The 17,611-nt window shown below is 43.2% G+C and overlaps 1 protein-coding gene across 1 annotated transcript in view; it reads left to right on the forward strand.

Moving 5' to 3' along the window:
• Hcfc2 (host cell factor C2) overlaps nucleotides 1–17,611 on the forward strand; it is a 35,829-nt gene that overhangs the window by 2,697 nt on the left and 15,521 nt on the right. Inside the window, exons 3-9 of the mRNA XM_004623852.2 lie at nucleotides 712–872; nucleotides 1,974–2,182; nucleotides 2,961–3,045; nucleotides 5,292–5,398; nucleotides 5,503–5,691; nucleotides 10,187–10,354; nucleotides 11,139–11,191. Of these exons, the coding sequence (XP_004623909.1) occupies nucleotides 712–872; nucleotides 1,974–2,182; nucleotides 2,961–3,045; nucleotides 5,292–5,398; nucleotides 5,503–5,691; nucleotides 10,187–10,354; nucleotides 11,139–11,191 (972 nt within the window). The remainder of the gene's footprint in view (nucleotides 1–711; nucleotides 873–1,973; nucleotides 2,183–2,960; nucleotides 3,046–5,291; nucleotides 5,399–5,502; nucleotides 5,692–10,186; nucleotides 10,355–11,138; nucleotides 11,192–17,611) is intronic.

Genomic DNA, 17,611 nt, shown 5'->3' on the forward strand with positions numbered 1-17,611 from the left:
TAAAAATGTATATGTTACATTTAATCCTAAAGTTACATGCAGTGTAATAAATAGTTAATTATTAACTTGGGAGCGTTGAAATTATTAGTGTTTATTATTATTATCATAAGTTTACTGTGCCCTTGTGGAAATCTGTTTATGTGTTCTTTTTTAAAAAAATGCATTTTAGTAAAGGGTCTACAGGGTCTCACTACACAGATTGGACTTCTAGTGATCCTGCTGTTTTCAGCCTCCCAAGCGCTGAGTATAGGTGCGCGCCATCATGCCCAGTTTCAGTGGGGCCCCCAGGTCCACACAGCACACTGAGGATTGAAACCTGGTTCCCTGCGTCTGCTGAAGCAGGCGCTTTAGTCCCCTGGCCATCTGGCCGGCCCCTACATGTTCTTATTTTCCTTCTAGAAACTATGTCATGGACAAAACCAGAATCTGAATAGACAGTGCCACCTCCCTGACCCTAATCTGAATTCCCACTGGAAAGTATGTGTTCATTCCAAAATTAAATTTTATAGCATACAGTTGTTTTTTATGCAGAGGGTAACATTTGTAACATTGAGGTGTCTGCTATTTAGCCTGGCTTGTGTATGTTACACTTTTGATTTTTGTATCCTTATGGAATAGTTCTCCACCTTTACCTGCAGCTTTACTTGTCATTATTTCTAAAACGCAGTGTTTCCTTCTGATGTCTGCACGCACTTGTGCTCCTCTTTTCAGGCAAGTCGCTGGTTGTGGAAGAAGGTGAAGCCCCATCCCCCACCTTCTGGTTTACCTCCCTGCCCTCGGCTGGGACATAGTTTCTCTTTGTATGGCAACAAATGCTATTTGTTTGGTGGTCTGGCAAATGAAAGTGAAGATTCAAACAATAACGTTCCAAGGTACGCTCTTTTTTCAGACCAAGTGTTTATTTTATGATTTAGGTTAGGGATATTTATTTCTTCTATCTTTAAATTGTTTTCACTGTAAGGGATTGAACCCAGGGATTTTAACACTGATCTAGATCATCTGTCCTTTTTTATTTTTCATTGGATGCAGGGTTTTACTAAGTTGCCCAGGCTGTGCTAAAACTTGTGATCCTCCTCCCTCAGCCTCCACAGAGTGCTGAAGTTATAGGCATTAGACTATTATAAGGGATGAAGCTTAGCTTTTTGCATTACATCTCACAAGAACACTTTTGGGGGGGGGGGTTATTTGTGGTTTCTTATTTCTTTGGAATATGTTCTCAGACTGTCTTCTCTGAGAAATCATACTATTAAATTGATATTAGTATAACTGCTGTGTCAGCATATTTGTATATCTTGACCTGTAATGGTTGTTAGCTAGGCCACAAATGATAATGAAAAGTAACTGATGGTTTTTTAAAATAGGTTTCCTGGTTGGGGACGTAGCTCAGCAGCAGTGCGCTGGCTTAGCAGTGTCCAAGGTCCTGAGCCAGCTCACTCCAGGCCACCTCATTCTGTCACCCACCCACCACCCAACTAGGTTTCCCTGGGAATTGGGTGACAAGACTACGACTATAAAATTAAAGCCCTCATTCCTTTCATTCAAGAAGTAGTTTGCATAAACACATGCTTTCCGATTTATTCCAAACTATCACTATTCTTTTCTTGTATAGTTTTCAGTGTACGAGTCGGGCTCCTCTTGCTCTTTGAAATTCCTAAGGTTTGTATTCTTTTTGATGACAGTATTGATGAATTTGTTTTCTTAATTTCATTTTTGGATTTTTCACTGCTAGTATATATAGAAATATAGTTGGCTTTGTTTGTCTCCTGTGACATTGCTGAACTAATTTCTTTCTAATCATTTTCACAAAATTCTTTACATATAAAAGAAAAAAATAATCAATTCTTTCATATATCCAAATATTTTTCCAGGTCTTTTTTTGGCTTTTGAATTTTTAGAGGGCTTTCACTTTTGTTTTCTCATATTCGACAGTATTGCCTTTTATGAGAATGTCCACTTATTTCATTCTGTCCTAGATATTTAAATGATTTCTATGAGCTGGAGCTGCAGCATGGTTCTGGCGTTGTGGGTTGGAACATCCCAGTCACGAAGGGGCTTGTGCCTTCTCCAAGAGAATCCCACACGGCTGTCATATACTGCAGAAAGGGTTCTGGGAGCCCTCAGATGTTTGTTTTTGGAGGAATGTGTGGTGCTCGCCTAGATGACCTATGGCAGCTTGACATCGGTAAGCCCAACTGGCTTTGGCTCAGCAGTAGGTTGTGACAACTAAGGGCACATTTTAGGGTTGCTTGGAATATACTCCTGCTTGTAGTGCTTACTGAGCTGCGCTGCACTTCCTGTCCCCAGAACAGCGAGCTGCCGCTGAACTAATGCATGTTCAGTCTGTGGCAGTTGACATAGAAGCAGTGTCTCTGCTGGCCGTGGCTTGCAGGCTGGCCCTGCGCTCTGCTTTTCATCCTGTGGGATTATCAGTAGCAGCCCTTTTCATGCCCAGGAGTGTCCGGTGTGAGTGTTCCGTCTATGGGCAAGGTGGCATTACGAGGGACTGCTCAGCAGTGGGAAACCCTTAGGTAGCTCTTTCGGAAGGGGTTGCTTGGAGGGAAGATGTGCCTGTCACCTTGGCTGTCTTCACCACAGTGTGCTCATCTTATTTAAGATGACCAGTACTGTTCTTAGTTCAAAATCCAAGGCACTCTAAGACGCCTTCCTGGGCTGGGGAGATGGCTCAGTAGAATAAGCTCTTGCCTGGCAAGCGCAAGGTCCTGTGTCTTGGTACCGGCAAAAAAAAAAAAAAAAAAAGATCCTTCCTCACAAATGCTCACATATCCAGGTGTAGATGGAGCTCTGACTGGGAGTGACTGTCAGCTGGCAATGCTTAAGACAAAGTTTAAATAGCTTTAAACATTTTTGCTTTATTTTCATAAGTGCTTTTAAAAGTATATAGGTTGAGGTCATTTGCTATTATTAGGTAGAGATGCTAATATACTTATTTTTACTTTTAGAAACTATGTCATGGTCAAAACCAGAAACTAAAGGAACAGTGCCACTTCCACGAAGCCTTCACACAGCCAGTGTTATAGGAAACAAGTATGGCATGTTTTTGTTTTTTGCTTTTGGTTGAAAAAATATATATACTGAAGAAAGATGAACCAGAAAGAAAAGTGGTGCCGCAAGTCTCTTGGAAGTAGATGACTGGACTTAGCCTTTCATCTTGCTTACTGAAGTTAAAATAATTTGTCAGTGGAAGCTGAAATACCCGAGTGCCCTTTCTCGTCATTGTCTTTCATCCGTCTTGAGCTCCCGCTCAGCACCTTGCCCCGGTAGGCAGGGCCTGGGCTGCAGGCCGGCACAGTCCGAGTGCCCTGCCCTTTCTCAGCGGGTTTGTGCCCCTGCCTCCCCTCTCTGTGGACGTGCTTTTGGGGGGTGTGGTTGGACTCAGGCGCACATTCTCAGGGATGATGCTTCAGATGGAAAGATGGAGTTATGCTTAGACGTGGGCTCTGGAACTAGATTCCTCCGCCCTCAGGCCAGCTGTGGGACTTGTCCTGTGTAACGTGGGGCAGAGAAATTGAATGCATCTGTGTGGACCTCAGTTCCTTTAAGCACATGATGGGGATTAAAGTAAAACCTATTTTGCTAGGCTGTAATGAGGCTTAGGTGGATTAATACATGAACAGTGCTCAGAACCACTTAGGGCCCTCCGAACAGCCATAAAGGTTAGCGGTTGCTGCCATTACCACATTTCCTTGTTTGTGCAACCCTGGGCTGTAATTAGAGGCACCATTTAAGTAGAGCTTAATGGAGTATTTATTAGTGTGGGGATTTTACTTTAAAAACAATGTTTCAGGCCAGGTGTGGTGGTGCAGGCCAGTAGTCCCAGCATTTAGGAGGATCACAGTGTGTTTGAGGCCAGCCTGGGCTATATAGTGAGTTCAAGGTCAGCCTAAACTATATAGCAAGACCCTGTCTCAAAAAACAAAACAAAAATAATAATGTTTCAGGAAACTATTGAGTTACAATTTAGAACTTCACTAGGTTTCTTAAAATAACTCAAAAACCAATCAGAATAATCTTTATACTTAAATGAAATCATACAAAATACACTCTTAAACTGTAGCATCCTTTTGTAATATGTATCCACCCCCAGCCTACTATGTAAAACAGCAGGAAGCAGGGCCTCTCTGGTTGGGTGGCATGGGTGGCACAAGGCCTTGATATGGCCTGCTGAGCTGTTTTTGTCAGCAGTCTTTGGAACATTGGGGCTCTGTGGGACATTGTCAGATGTTTTATTTTGTTTTTTTTCTTCTTTTTTTTTTAATGTGCTTGGTACAGGGTCTCACTACATAGCTTAGACTCTAGTGATTGTCCTGTTTCAGTCTCCCCAACACTGGGCTTACAAGTGTGTGCCAGCACACCTGGTTTCTGAGACTGGCTCTGCAGGCCCAGGGTGGGGCCAGCACGCATGCAGTACCTGGGATCAAACCCAGGTCCTTGTGCTCCTGGCTCCTTATTACAAATTGTGAGCTGGGGTTTCTGTGCTGCCCAGGCAGCTCCCGGTTCCTGGGCTTGAGTGATGCTCAGAGTAGCCAGGGCTGCAGGTATGTACCACTGCACCTGGCTTCAAGTGTTTCACTTAAATAATATCAGTGACCACAGTATTTGTTACAGGGTCTCACTACATAGAACAGACTTGTAGTGAGCATCCTGTTTTCAGCCTCCCAAGTGCTGGGATTACAGGTTCACATCACCACACCCAGTCTCAGTCGCTGTCTCAGCGCACCCCAGGTGCAGGGCTGGCGTGGCACACACGGGCTTGAACCCTGCTCCCTGTGCCTCCTAAGCAGGCACTTTAGTCCACTGAGCTATCTGGTCAGCCCTTGATGTTGTAGACCACTGACTATGCCCTTACTATATTATACACAGTGTTAATTTCCAAAAGAATTGCAATTAAATATTACTGATTTTAAGACGCTTGTCAGAGAAAAATAATTTTGAGTCAGTATTGCTTCAGAAAACTGTAAGGTCGTAGTATTGTGTTTTTCTTTCTGAGATGAGATTAACTAAGTTGTACAGGCTGAGCTCATCTGATCCCCCTGCCTCACACTCACAGGTAGCCAGAACTATGCTAGTCACCACTGCCCAGATGAAAATTGTGAACTCTTGAAAGAATATCACTGTATTCATTTTCTTATCCCAGTTATCTTGACTAGTGAGTCAAGTGAGTGAATAGTCCTGACACTTTCAACAAAACATTTAAGCTCATTGTTAGCTTTTCAAGTCAAAAAAGTAAAATTAACTCAGCCACCTTATGTTCGTGCTTTTGCATTGTTCAGGATGTATATCTTTGGAGGATGGGTCCCACATAAAGGCGAAAATATGGAGACTTCACCTCATGATTGTGAATGGAGGTGTACCAGTTCATTTTCTTACCTAAATCTAGGTGAGTTTTATCATGTTATTGAAATAACATTTACTAGTAAAAAAAAAAGTTGGTCATGTTGTTTAAGAACAATACATTGGGCATGTATATTTCTGTCTTTTTAGATACGGCAGAATGGACCACCCTAGTATCAGATTCTCAGGAAGATAAAAAAAATTCAAGACCAAGGCCTAGAGCCGGACACTGCGCTGTTGCAATTGGCACTCGGCTGTATTTTTGGAGTGGAAGAGATGGCTACAAAAAAGCACTGAATAGCCAAGTTTGCTGCAAGGATCTCTGGTATCTTGATACTGGTAGGTAAGAGTATTTAACAAATAAAATTTTCCTTTAAGTAAATATTCAAATAATGTGTCTTTTAAGACTTCATGTAATAACCACAGTTTCTCATTCCTATAATTAAGAGTGAGGGGAAGAAATAATAACACATAGCCAGGGAGCATATTACTTTTCGCCCCTCAAGTATAGCTTAGATCGAGAGACTCCTTTCCAGAGAGGAGTGTGGGAGGGAACAGCAGTGGCCTTGCAGTGGTGAGGCCCAGCTCGTGCTGCCCGGTCAGTCGGTCCAGTTATCGCGGCTAGTGAGGTCCTTGACCTCCTGGCACTTACGTGATAGAAAGGTATTTCACCCCGGTGGCTCTCTTCCTGGAGATCCAAATCTCACCTTGCAGACCCCCGCCAGACCAGTTGGGGTGCTCCAGACACTGTGCAGATGTGGAGGCGTCAGAAGCTTCCAAGTGAGAAGGCTCGAGGAGGAGCCCCGGGGGAGCAGGGGAGGTGAATGCAGCGTGGGGTCCGCACTGGGCTAGGGCAGGGGCCAGCGCCTGAGCTCGCACCCTGCTGTCGGGTGGACAGCAGCACACGCGGAGCCTTCTTGGCTTTGGCCACCAAGTGCCCGGAGGGCGGCTGAGGAGAAGGTGTATGCCAGCGTTCTTGTGACTTTTGTGCTAACTTGACAACTTCTTTGTAAATCTAAAATTGCTGGGCCAGGGAAATAGCTCAGCAGCATAAGCACCTGCCTGGCAAGCGCAAGGTCATGAGTTCAATCCCTGGTAACAAAAATAAAATGGCCACAAAAATTTTTAACTTTTATTTTTAAGATACACACACATTTTTATTGTTATACTCATTTTACGCCTTTCAGAATTATCTTTCTTTTTTTATTAGTATTTGTTTGCTATACAGGAAAATTTGTATAGCACCAAGAATTTTGTAAATGTGGAACTAACATCCACTTTCAATAAATGCATAGCAACAGCTGCATAGCAAGAAATGTTCAGAGGGGAGATGGCTCAGTGGAATAAGCGCTTCCCTGGTAAGCACGAGGGCCTGAATTCAATCCCCGGTTCCACCAAAAAAAAAAAAGAAAGAAAGAAATGTTCTGGGTGCTAAGAATTCACTGGTGAGCAGCAACACGGATAAGGCCCCATATTCAGCTCAGATTTTGAAAAGCGGGGAAGGCAGAGGGCTGATGTCCAGCTTTGTGAACAACGTAGGCTTGGTTTCTGGGGAGTGCAGGACACTGAGCCGGTGAGGGAGCCCCTGGGCCCAGCTTGCGTGGCTGCTTCAGTCTCATGGGGGTGCCTAGGGGCACCCATTGTCGGGAGAAGGAGCTGCCCAGTGCCCTGCCGGGAGAGTAGCAAGGCCAGCAGTGCCTGGGGAAGAGAGCGGGCTGGGGGGCCAGGAGGTGACCAGCGCCGGCCGCATGGGCTGTGCAGGCGAGGGAGAGTTGTTTTCGTGTATTTCCTTTTTGTAAGTGGTATTGGGGATTGAACCAGAGAGTCTTGTGTTCCTTTGCATTGTTTTTAAGGTACCCTCAGGAGGCGGAGACAGGCAGATTGTTGTGAGTTCGAGACCAGCCTGGGCTACAAAGTGAGCTCACGTTCAGCCCAAACTACATAGTGAGACTCTGTCTCAAAAGGAAAAAAAAAAAAAAAAAAAGAAAAGCAAAGAAAAAGAAAAACAAAAAAGCAGCCTTGTGAAGAAACACTAAATGTTCCATTTAGACCATGCTAAGCTGCAAATGACGTCAGGTCAGCAGGTCAGCAGACGAACAAGTCCGGCAGCCACTGGGAAGTTAGATCTGGGGCAGAGTCTGTGCTGTGCAGGGAGGAAAGCAGACTGAAACGTCTCTGTGACTAGCTTTCTAGGCATATAAGTAGAAAACCCGGAATACACGCTGAAGTGTTATCTGAGAGCTGAGATTATGGATGATATACTTTTTCAGAATTTTTTCTTTTATCTGTGTTTTCTGCAGTAGTATCTGTTATCTTTGAAATATAAAAAACTTAATACTAAAATTATCTTAATTGAAAAAATAATAAAACAGCTGAATTAGAGACTAAACACTTTCTATGGAAGAAGCACTTATGAGTAAACAGAAAAATATGGAAGTCCAATTTACTAATTCTTCTTTCAAGTTGGAAGTTACTATTTGAAATCCAATTCATATACAGACATAGGAATTTTTCCCTATGAGAAATATTATGATGGGTTTTTTGTTTTGTTTTGTGTTGTGTTATGTGTTTTTTGAGATAGGATCTCACTCTGTCATTCATGGTGGCCTTGAACTCTCTTTGTAGCTCAGGCTGGCCTCAAATGCGCAGCAATCCTCCTGCCTCAGCCTCCTGAGCGCTGGGATTCTGGGGATGCACCCCCACGCCTAGCAGGAATGTATGTTTTAAAGTAGGTTTTCCTAGGGGTCTATGACTTTCAAAGACAAAAACCATCAAGTCTGAGTGGGTGTCTTTTTCATGGATTTACAAAAAAAGCTTTAAAGACACCAGTACCTCCTAAAAGTAGTCATGGCTGCTGTCATAGGGGCCGAAGTTAGATTTTGCATTTCCTTTTGGTAAGTTGGCCCCCTTCTTGGAGTGGGACAGGGCATTGTCTTGCCCTCTTTTGACTTTCAGCAAAGCTGCCTCTTTGGTAACATTTAAGTGAGTACTAGAACTTGATAGGCTCTCCTGGGTCACTGCCCCCTTTCTTCACCTGCCCATCCCGTCTGTGGAAGTGTCTTCTTCCCACTCCAGGGAATGATTCTTGGGGCGCTCACTTCCTTGTCTGTGTTGTTGCATTTGCTGTCTTGGTATTTTGGCTTTTGTCAGTTTAGCTCTAGCATGCTGCGCACTTTGCACCCTGGAGGCCAAGGACTCGCCTCCCACTCCTCGCTGTGCGCCTCTCCTTTGCAGGCAAGCCCCCACAGCAGCTTGCCGTGGGCCTGGAAAAGCAGCCTGGGGACTTGATTATTTCCCGTGGTTCACATGACTCGGGCCCCGTGAAGCGTCCCAGCATGCCAGATGCATCTGTGTGCTGTCCAGGGCCATCGTCTTGAAGGGCGCACCCACCTTCAGGGGGTCTCTCCTGGAGTCCCCTCAGCCTCGCCTCTGCCAGGCCCCCTCATACTAGGACAGCGCTCTGTCTCAGGCAGTCCCCTCCCATCAGTTACTTTTGCTGTTCCTCTTTGGTTTTATTTTTGAGACAGGGTCTGATATGTTGCCCACACTGGCCTCACGTTTGCGTGATCTCCCCACCTCAGCCTCCCAAGCAGCCAAGACTACAGGCCCACACAGCTGTGCCTCAGCAGTTCTTTGTAGTGTGCCTTTTTCCTCCCTGGAAGCTTTTGAAATTTTTCTGTGTCCCCATTGTTTTCTAATTTCATGATGTTCTTATGGGTCTATTTTTGATCTGTGTGCTGAATCCTCTGTGGGGCCATTCAGTCTGGTTCTTCAGTTCCTGGCAGTTTTGTTTTTCTGTTCTTCACATGATTTGTGTCCTTCCAGTGGCTTGCTTTCTGGACTGAATGTGTGCTTTTGTTAAGGTATAGGTTGCCTTACTTTGAGAAGCCTCCTAAGACTGCGTTGTTAATAGGACCACAGAGGGATTCATGTAGGACAAGTTGAAGAAACTAGGCTTCCTCATCCTCTAAAACAGAGCTGCCACGTTGTTTTGCAGTTGGTAAATGCCCGATGGTCCTGTAGCTGCTCAGCTGCGCGTCAGCCTGAAGTGGCTGTGCACGGGACATAGAAGCAGGGAGCATGGCTGCTTTCAGTAAACAGTGCTCGGCTGCCACAGTATGTGGGCCAAGCCCTGCTCTGAAGGTAGCTGTTTAAATGTGAGGCGGATGGTGGACAGGCTGGTTCTGTAAGGGTGAGCTGGGGAGTTAGAGGTCTGCACATCAGGGGGAGGCAGCTGCTTGTGGAACTGTCCAGAGACTCGCATGTGGTCTGCCCTGGGACCCCCTGACAGATCAGGACTAGAGGAAAGGGTGTGAGGGCTGGGAGAAATTACCCCGGCCCTTCTTCCACCTGTAGGCATCCATGATCGTCAAAAGAACGGTTCATGACACTTTATGACAAGATCACATGTTCTGGGTAGTTCAAATCTGTTACTTTAGAAAAGTTGTTTGTCTAAAATATCATGTCCAGGTCCTCTTCACTAGCATTAACAATATTTATGCTGTTGACTCAAAATTAATTCATAAAATTGAAAAGATGGAACTTGAAAACAAGATAAAATAATGTAGCTGTAATTACATAATGCTTCCCCCATAATTAAACTTTTTTTCTGAATCCAATGATTAATTTCTTACTGGATAATTTCATTTGTTTAAAGAATGACATAAGTAGAGTCAGTCTCACACAGTTTTCATTTGACTTACTGTAGCTATGTTATCTGACTTGGTAAACAGATGAAATATTACTGATGTTTGCAAAGCCCAGCCCACACAGAGTTCATAGGCAAAGTCTTGGTATCTCTGAAACATAAATGCATATCAATGTTGTTCTTTAGAGAAACCGCTGGCGCCATCCCAGGTGCAGCTGATCAAGGCCACCACCAGTTCTTTCCATGTGAAGTGGGACGAGGTGCCCACGGTGGAGGGCTACCTTCTACAGCTGAACACGGATTTGCCGTACCAGGCTGCCTCAGCAGAGTCCTCAGCAGCGCCGAGTATGCCAGGTGAGACAGTGGTCCCACTCCAAGTCAGCATGTGTGTTCATGTGCCTCTTAAAAAGTGTGCTCCATCCTGGGTGTGGTGGACACACCTGGGAGCCCAGGCCTCAGAAGGCTGAGGCGGGAGGATTGCTGTGTGCTCCATCCTGGGCTACATAGCAAGAGCCTGTCTCAACAAGCCAAAAAGAAAAGTGTATTATAAAAAAATACATGCTTCGGGTTGGTTTAAGGTGTGGTGGTCCACACCTGCTCAGTAATGGGCTGTTGCGCCTTTATGCAGTAGACACAGACAAAATGTATGAGACACATTCTGATGGACTTTTATGTTATTTGCATCCAGGTATTTCTAATTAGCTTCAGAAATATTTCACCCCCTCCCTCCTGCCCTCCCCTCCCCTCCCCTCTCCCTCCCCCTCTTCCTCTCTCTCTGACAGGGTCTTGCTATGTAGTACAGGCTGGCCTTCAGCTAAATGGATAGGCCAGGCTGGCCTTGAGCTTGTGGTGATCCTTCCGCCCCTGCCTTCTGAGTGCCAGTTTTACAGGCATGTGCCACCACACCTGGCAGATTTCAACTATTTTCAAAAATATTTTTAACTAAGGAACATTTAAAGAAAAAACCTTAATTTTGTATATTATTCTTTAGTTAAGTGTTAAGTGTGCTATTAAGAGCACTGATAAACTCTGATGAAGATGCTCTCTTCCAAGTCTTCACTATGTAACGTTCAAAGCTCCGATTCTATTTCCACGAAGCTGGTGGCACTCACAGCATGTGAACTTTCTCACCCCACAGGAGGGAGGGCGGAGCCCCACCGACAAGGCGGCAGCGGCACCCTTGCTCACGGTGTAAGTGGACCCCTGCGGTGGGTGGCACATGGGTGTGGGTGGTAGTAGCTCTCTGTTAAGATTTCTAAAACATTTCCCAAGAATGGAGTCCTCTTCCCTGACAGCTCTGCACAGTCACCTCTGAGAGGCCCTGGATTGGGTGCCTGGTAGCATAGAAATGTAGGAAAAAGCTCACCAGAGAGCCCTGGGCCAGGAGCAGCCTGGCCTCACTATATGCAGGTCAGAGCTGCTGGCTTGGAATTTATTATGCATCTGTATTTGTTCTGAATGTCACACAGAAATTTAAATTTCTAAAGATGTATAGTAAGTCTGTGACTTACAGACAGGTTCTGTGGTGGGAGAATTGTTTCTAAGTCAGATTTATTTGTCAGCTGGTGGTGAGTCTTAGTACACATGTGAATGTTCACACCTCGAACCTTCATAAGTACTTTAAAATGTCTTTACTGTGCATTTTGGCAATATTAGTGGCTATATGGAACCCCTGAGTGTGAGCTGGCTCCTTCGTGAGGTGCTTCACGGTAGGTCTGCATGGGAGCTTAGGAAGGGCATGGCTTTGCCTTCTCGGGGAGGGGGGCAGGCAGAGCCACACTCTGTGTGGCCCGGGGACCAGTGAAGTGCAGGGAAGGCTGCCGAGGCTCAGGAGGGTGTGGTAGGTAGGGCTCCCACAGCTTACTTGTAAGCCCACTGTGGTGAGTGCGATCCAGGGATAGCAGTCCTGTTGAGACGCATGCCCAGGCTGCGGCCCAGAGCACTGATCTGCCCTGAAGCTGGCAAAGCCCTTGTGCGCTGCTAGCCAGAGCGTGGCTGCCGGCGAGGCCGGCACTACGGACCTCACTTTCCATTTGCTTCCTTTTCTTCCTGTCATTGATTCATGCTCAAGTCCAGGCATAGAAGGTTCCTTCCCTGTGCACTCCCGCCCTCTGGAGCCCTGTCTTCAAGCTCAAGTCTGCTCTGGTCTTGTACTTTGAATTTGGTTCGCATCATGAGCTTCTTGTATTCTTTTCCCCAATTAGGGCTTGTGTTTCTTGACTTTGTTTCTTTCTCTTCTAGCTTCCTCTGTTTTATTCAGTACTTCTCTATTAGTCTTAAGAAAGGTAAATATTTTGAGATCTTATATAGCTGAACATCTTATTCACATTTTATTGATCATCTGACTGGGTTATAGAATTCTGTATTGGAAAACTTTCCCCAGAAATTTGAAAGCATTTTCTTCTGACCTTCAGCAGTATTGCTGTTCAGAAGTCTGCTGCCACTTGGAGTCTTAATTTCTTATATATGGCCCTCTCCCTTTGCGCCCCAGTTCTCAGAGGCTTCAGCAGTGAAATGCTCTGGGGTGACTGTTGTTTTCATTGTATATCGTGAACTCCATTTTTCTAGAAACTCATGGCTTTCTTACTGATTATTCTCTATGTAATCTCAGGTTTTTTTTTTTTTTAGAATTTTGGATTAAACAGTACAGTGCTATACTTTTATTCCCTTTAATATTTTATTTTGGACACAGTCTCATTAAACTGCCAAGGCTGACCTTGAACTTGGACCCCTCAGCTGTGCAGCTGCCACTGAATGCAGTCCTCGTGGACCAGCCCCTAAATTTATGTGCTAGCTCCATTCTGCTTTCTGAAAAAAGTTTTCATTTTGTATTATAAATTCAATATTGAAGTATATTCAAGCCCCCCTTTTTTTAAGTTTTAAAAAGCTTTTATGTATTTGGTACAGGGTCTCACCACACAGCTTGGACTCCTAGTGATCCACCTGTCTCAGCCTCCTCAGTGCTGGGATTACACACATGCACTGTCATGCCTGTTTTCGGTGGCCGGCACAGTGCGCCCAGGGATCTGGGGGCTGGCGTAGCATGTGGGACCAGGGATCAAAGCCAGATCCTTGTGCTTGCCAGGCAGGCACTTAGACCGCCAAGCTATCTCACTAGCCCCACCAACACTCTTTAGCTTATTTTTCTTACTTCGTAAGTGTAGTATCTTCCATTATCTTTTCAGAAATAAAGCTTTTAAAAACTTTTATTTGGCTGGGCATATTTTCTTTTTCTGGCTATTTATTTTTAAGTTTGAACTTGGCAGTGGAGGTTGCCATCAGTGCCCGGGTGCTCAGCTGACCTTCCCTGCAGACCGGAGCGCAAAGGCACATAGGCATGGCTGTGGCTCTGCAGGCCAGTGGAGGGTCATGGGTGGCCACAGACATTCCTGGATCAGAACCCCACTGCCAGCTCGACAGGAGCTAGAAAGGGGAAGAGGGTTCCCAGCATGAGGGGTGCTGCACCACGCTCCAGAGCCCCTCATGCCAGCTTTGTTTGTTTGGGGTTTTTTTTTTTTTTTTTTTTTTGTAATTTTTTATTTGTTTATTTTATTGAGAAATAAATATGAATGAGACAGTTTCAAAGCTGAATAATAGGACAGTTTCGATAATCAATACATTGTACATTGTTATCTTCTTAGTGGTTATCCATAGTACAAGAAGCAAACAGGATGTCCTGCCAAACACTGTTAGTGCACCTCTTTCTTCTCATTGAATTAAGTGAAAGCAGCTGTATATCTATCCTAACTGTTTTGTATATATGAATACAAAATGATCTTTCCTTTGTATCCCCTTTTTTTTGTTTAGTCCTGTCAGAGGTGGGTATTCTATTGGCATCTAAATACTGAGGTGTTTGAATTCAGCTAAACAATCGAACACTGTCTAGCAGTCTATAATATCCTCAGAAGTTATTGACTTGGGCCTTTTACAGCTCATTGTATTAACATGGCTTTACTTTATATACCTCACTTTTATACTTTTCTTCTGGGTGGTTAAGAACAAGATAAAGCAAGACCTATATAGCAAGAAATGTAACTTTTGTATCTGATAAGGTCAGCCAAGTACCCTCAGGATTTATCCCGTAGCCCTGTACCGCACTTTGTAGATCCTTTGTCAGTGCCAGCCATGAGGATAAGTCACAGCCATGGATTGAGCACTTTGCTCTCTATGAAAGCCTGAGAGAATGTTTTTTCTCTCCATGTGACTCTCCCCAGGCACACTGTATATCATTGATCACATTCCTCTGTGACTCCATGATCTTCTTGATCAGAAAATTTGGAGCACAACTGAGTTACGTGTTGTTACAGTACAGGTTCTCCTATGTCCCGAGTCTTCACTGACCTTGAAAGGCGAGGGCCAAAATGTTGGCTGACCTTGCAACCCTTCCTTTTCTCCAATTTTGAACTGCTAACTTAGGTTGTTAACCCTCCAGAAGAGAAGCTTATCATTAACCTGCAATACATGCAGCTTGCTTTACCCTATCTGTCTAAATATCAAACATCTTTGGCATATCATGGAACAGGTATGTTCCATTAAATATTGGTATGTTGAACTTTAAGACCTTACAGAATATGTAGGAAAAATAATTTTATAAAGGTTGAAATATAAGCATTTGCATATTTTTACAAAGAAATTTAGAAATTAACCATATACAGAATTTTAACAGGACAGACTTGTGACTTTTTTTAAATTTTTTTTTTTATTCTTATGTCTTTTTTTTTTCATTTATTACCCTTTTAAAACAAAATAATAACAGAAAACCCCTTTATTTGAGAGACAGTATGGCAATAATTGGTATGTCATGTCAAGAAGTACATATTTAGAAGACCAGGATGGCAGGCACTCCAAGCGTGACCCCTCTATTACACATTGCCATCCTCAGCACAGCCGCCTGGCTCAAAGGCACCAGCATATACAATTAGTCAGGGTGCGAATCCCACCGGGCAACCACTAATCTCAAAAACCTGCTGATGTCCCCCAGGATCACTGCCCCACCCATCTCGTGTGTACAAATGCATGGCTTTGCCCCCGTCATGTTTCCCACCTTTTCTCCTTGCCCACTCCTCATTGTCCAATCCTCAAGTTCTCACTTTCCTTTTATTTGTGTTGTAACTTTCTATATGTAATTCCTCTTTTGAGTTCTTATACTAGGGAGACAATGCAATATTTACACATGTGGGTCTGGTTTATTTCACTAATAAGTATATCTTCAAGTGGCATCCACTTAAATATGAAGGCTTCGAGCTTATCATTCTTTATAGCTGAGTAATACTCCACTGTACCACATCTTTTTCAACCATTTCACATGTGATGGGCATCTTGGCTGTTTCCAAGATCTGGCTATCACAAATTGTTCTGCTGTAAACATAGGTACACATATATCACTATGACATGATGCTTTCAGTTCCTCCGGGAAAATTCCCAGTAGGGGGATAGCAGGCTCAAATGGGATTTCCAGGCCTAGTTTTCAAGGAGTTTCCACACTGATTTCCATGACACTTTCAACAGTCTACACTCCCACCAACAGTGGAGAAGTGTTCCCTTTTCCCCACAGCCTCTCCAACATTTGTTGTTAGTTGATTTCTTTATGATAGCCATTCTTTCTGTGGTGAGATGGTATCTCAGTGTTGTTTTAATTTGCATTTCATGGATGGCTAGTGATGAGGAGCATTTTTGCATATATTTACTTCTTTAATTTTGTCCTCTGAGAAGTGTATGTTCATCTCGGATGCCCAATTGTGGATTGTGTCTCTATAAATTTAGGGGCCCTAATGTTCTTTAGTTCTTTATAAATTGTAGAGAGCAGACCTTTGTCTGAGTGCTTATTAGTTAAGATTTTTTTGAAATTTGTGGATTGTCTTTTCACTTTATTGGTAATTTCTTTTGACGTGCAAGTCAATAAGAGGTGTTCCCAGTAGTTAATTCTTTCAAGTATTTCCCGTGCGATTTGATTTTTGTTCATGAACTCTTAGCCTATCCCTATGTCTTCAAGAGATCCTCCTACTTTCTCTTCCAGGAGATTTAGTGTTTCTCTTTTAATGTTCAGTTCTTTAATCCATTTTGATTAGTTTAGTGCATGGTGATAGACCTGGGTCAAGTTTTAGTTTTCGGCATATAGAGAGCCAATTTTTCCAGCACCATTTATTAAAAAACTATCTTTCTTCCAGTAAGCTTGTTTGGCCCCTTTATCGAAGATCAGGTGGTTGAGTATGTTCCTAGAGGCCTCTGCATCTTCTAATCTATTCCATTGATCCTCAGGTCTATTTTGTTGCCAATACCATGCTGATTTTTATCACAGTAGCTTTGAAATATAATTTCAAGTCAGGAATTGTAATGTCTCCTGCTTTGTCTTTGTTGGCCTGGATTGCCTTTGCTATTCTAGATCTTTTTTGGTTCCAAATAAATTTTAGGAACTATTTCTTTAGGTCTGGGAGGTATGTTGGTGGTAGTCTGATAGGGATTGTATTAAATCTGTACAACAATTTTGGGAGTATGGCCATCTTCACAATGTTGGTTTTTCCTAACCAAGAGCAAGGAATACCTTTCCATTTTCTGAAATCCTCTATGATCTCTTTTTTTCAGAGTACTTAATTTACCGTAAAAAGATCTTAGACTTCTTTAGTTAGATGAATTCCAAGGTATTCATTTTCCTCGGTGCTATTGTAAAAGATATTGATTCTCTAATTTCCCTCTCAGTGTGTTTGTTATCTGTGTAGAGGAATGCTATTGACTTTTGAGTATTGACTTTGTATCTTGCTATGCTACTGAATTTGTCTGCCAATTCTAGTGGCTTCTTGGTGGAGTTTTTTGGGTCTTCCAAGTAAAGTATCATGTCATCTGCAAATAATGATAGTTTCACTTCTTCTTTACCTATTCTTTTTTTTTTCCTTTACCTATTCTTATTCCTTTTATTTCTCCATCTTGTCTAATGGCTCTAGCTAATGATTCCAGAACTATATTGAATAGGAGGGGTGATAGAGGACACCCTTGTCTTGTACCAGATTTGAGAGTAAAAGATTTCAGTTTTTCCACATTGAGAATTATATTAGTCGTTGGGTTGTCATAGATGGCTTTTATCAGATTGAAGTAGAGGCCTTCTATTCCAATTTTCTGTAGGACTTTGAACATGAATGTGTGTTGGACTTCATCAAAAACCTTTTCTGCATCATTTGACATGATCATGTGCTTTTTAGGTTTTGCTCTATTGATATAGTATATTACATTTATAGATTTTTTAATATTGAACCATCCTTGCATCCCTGGGATGAATCTTACCTGGTCGTGATGTATGATCCTCTTAATGATTTGCTGTATTCTATTTACTAGTATTTTATTCAGGATTTTGGCATCTATGTTCATGAGGGAGATTGGCCTGTAGTTCTCTTTTTTAGTTGTGTCTTTCCCTGATTTTGGTATCAGTATAATACTTGCCTCGAGGAATGATTTTGGGAGAACTCTTTCCTTTTCAATTTCATTGAAGAGTTTGAGGAGTGTAGGGATTATATCTTCTGTGAATTTTTTGTAGAATTCAGCTGTGAATCCATCCGGACCTGGACTTTTTTTTTTTGTCGGCAGGCTCTTCATTACATTTCATATTTCATTGGCTGTTAT

Source organism: Octodon degus, unplaced genomic scaffold, assembly GCF_000260255.1.
Source record: "Octodon degus isolate 3935 unplaced genomic scaffold, OctDeg1.0 scaffold00004, whole genome shotgun sequence".
Lineage (NCBI taxonomy): Eukaryota > Metazoa > Chordata > Mammalia > Rodentia > Octodontidae > Octodon > Octodon degus.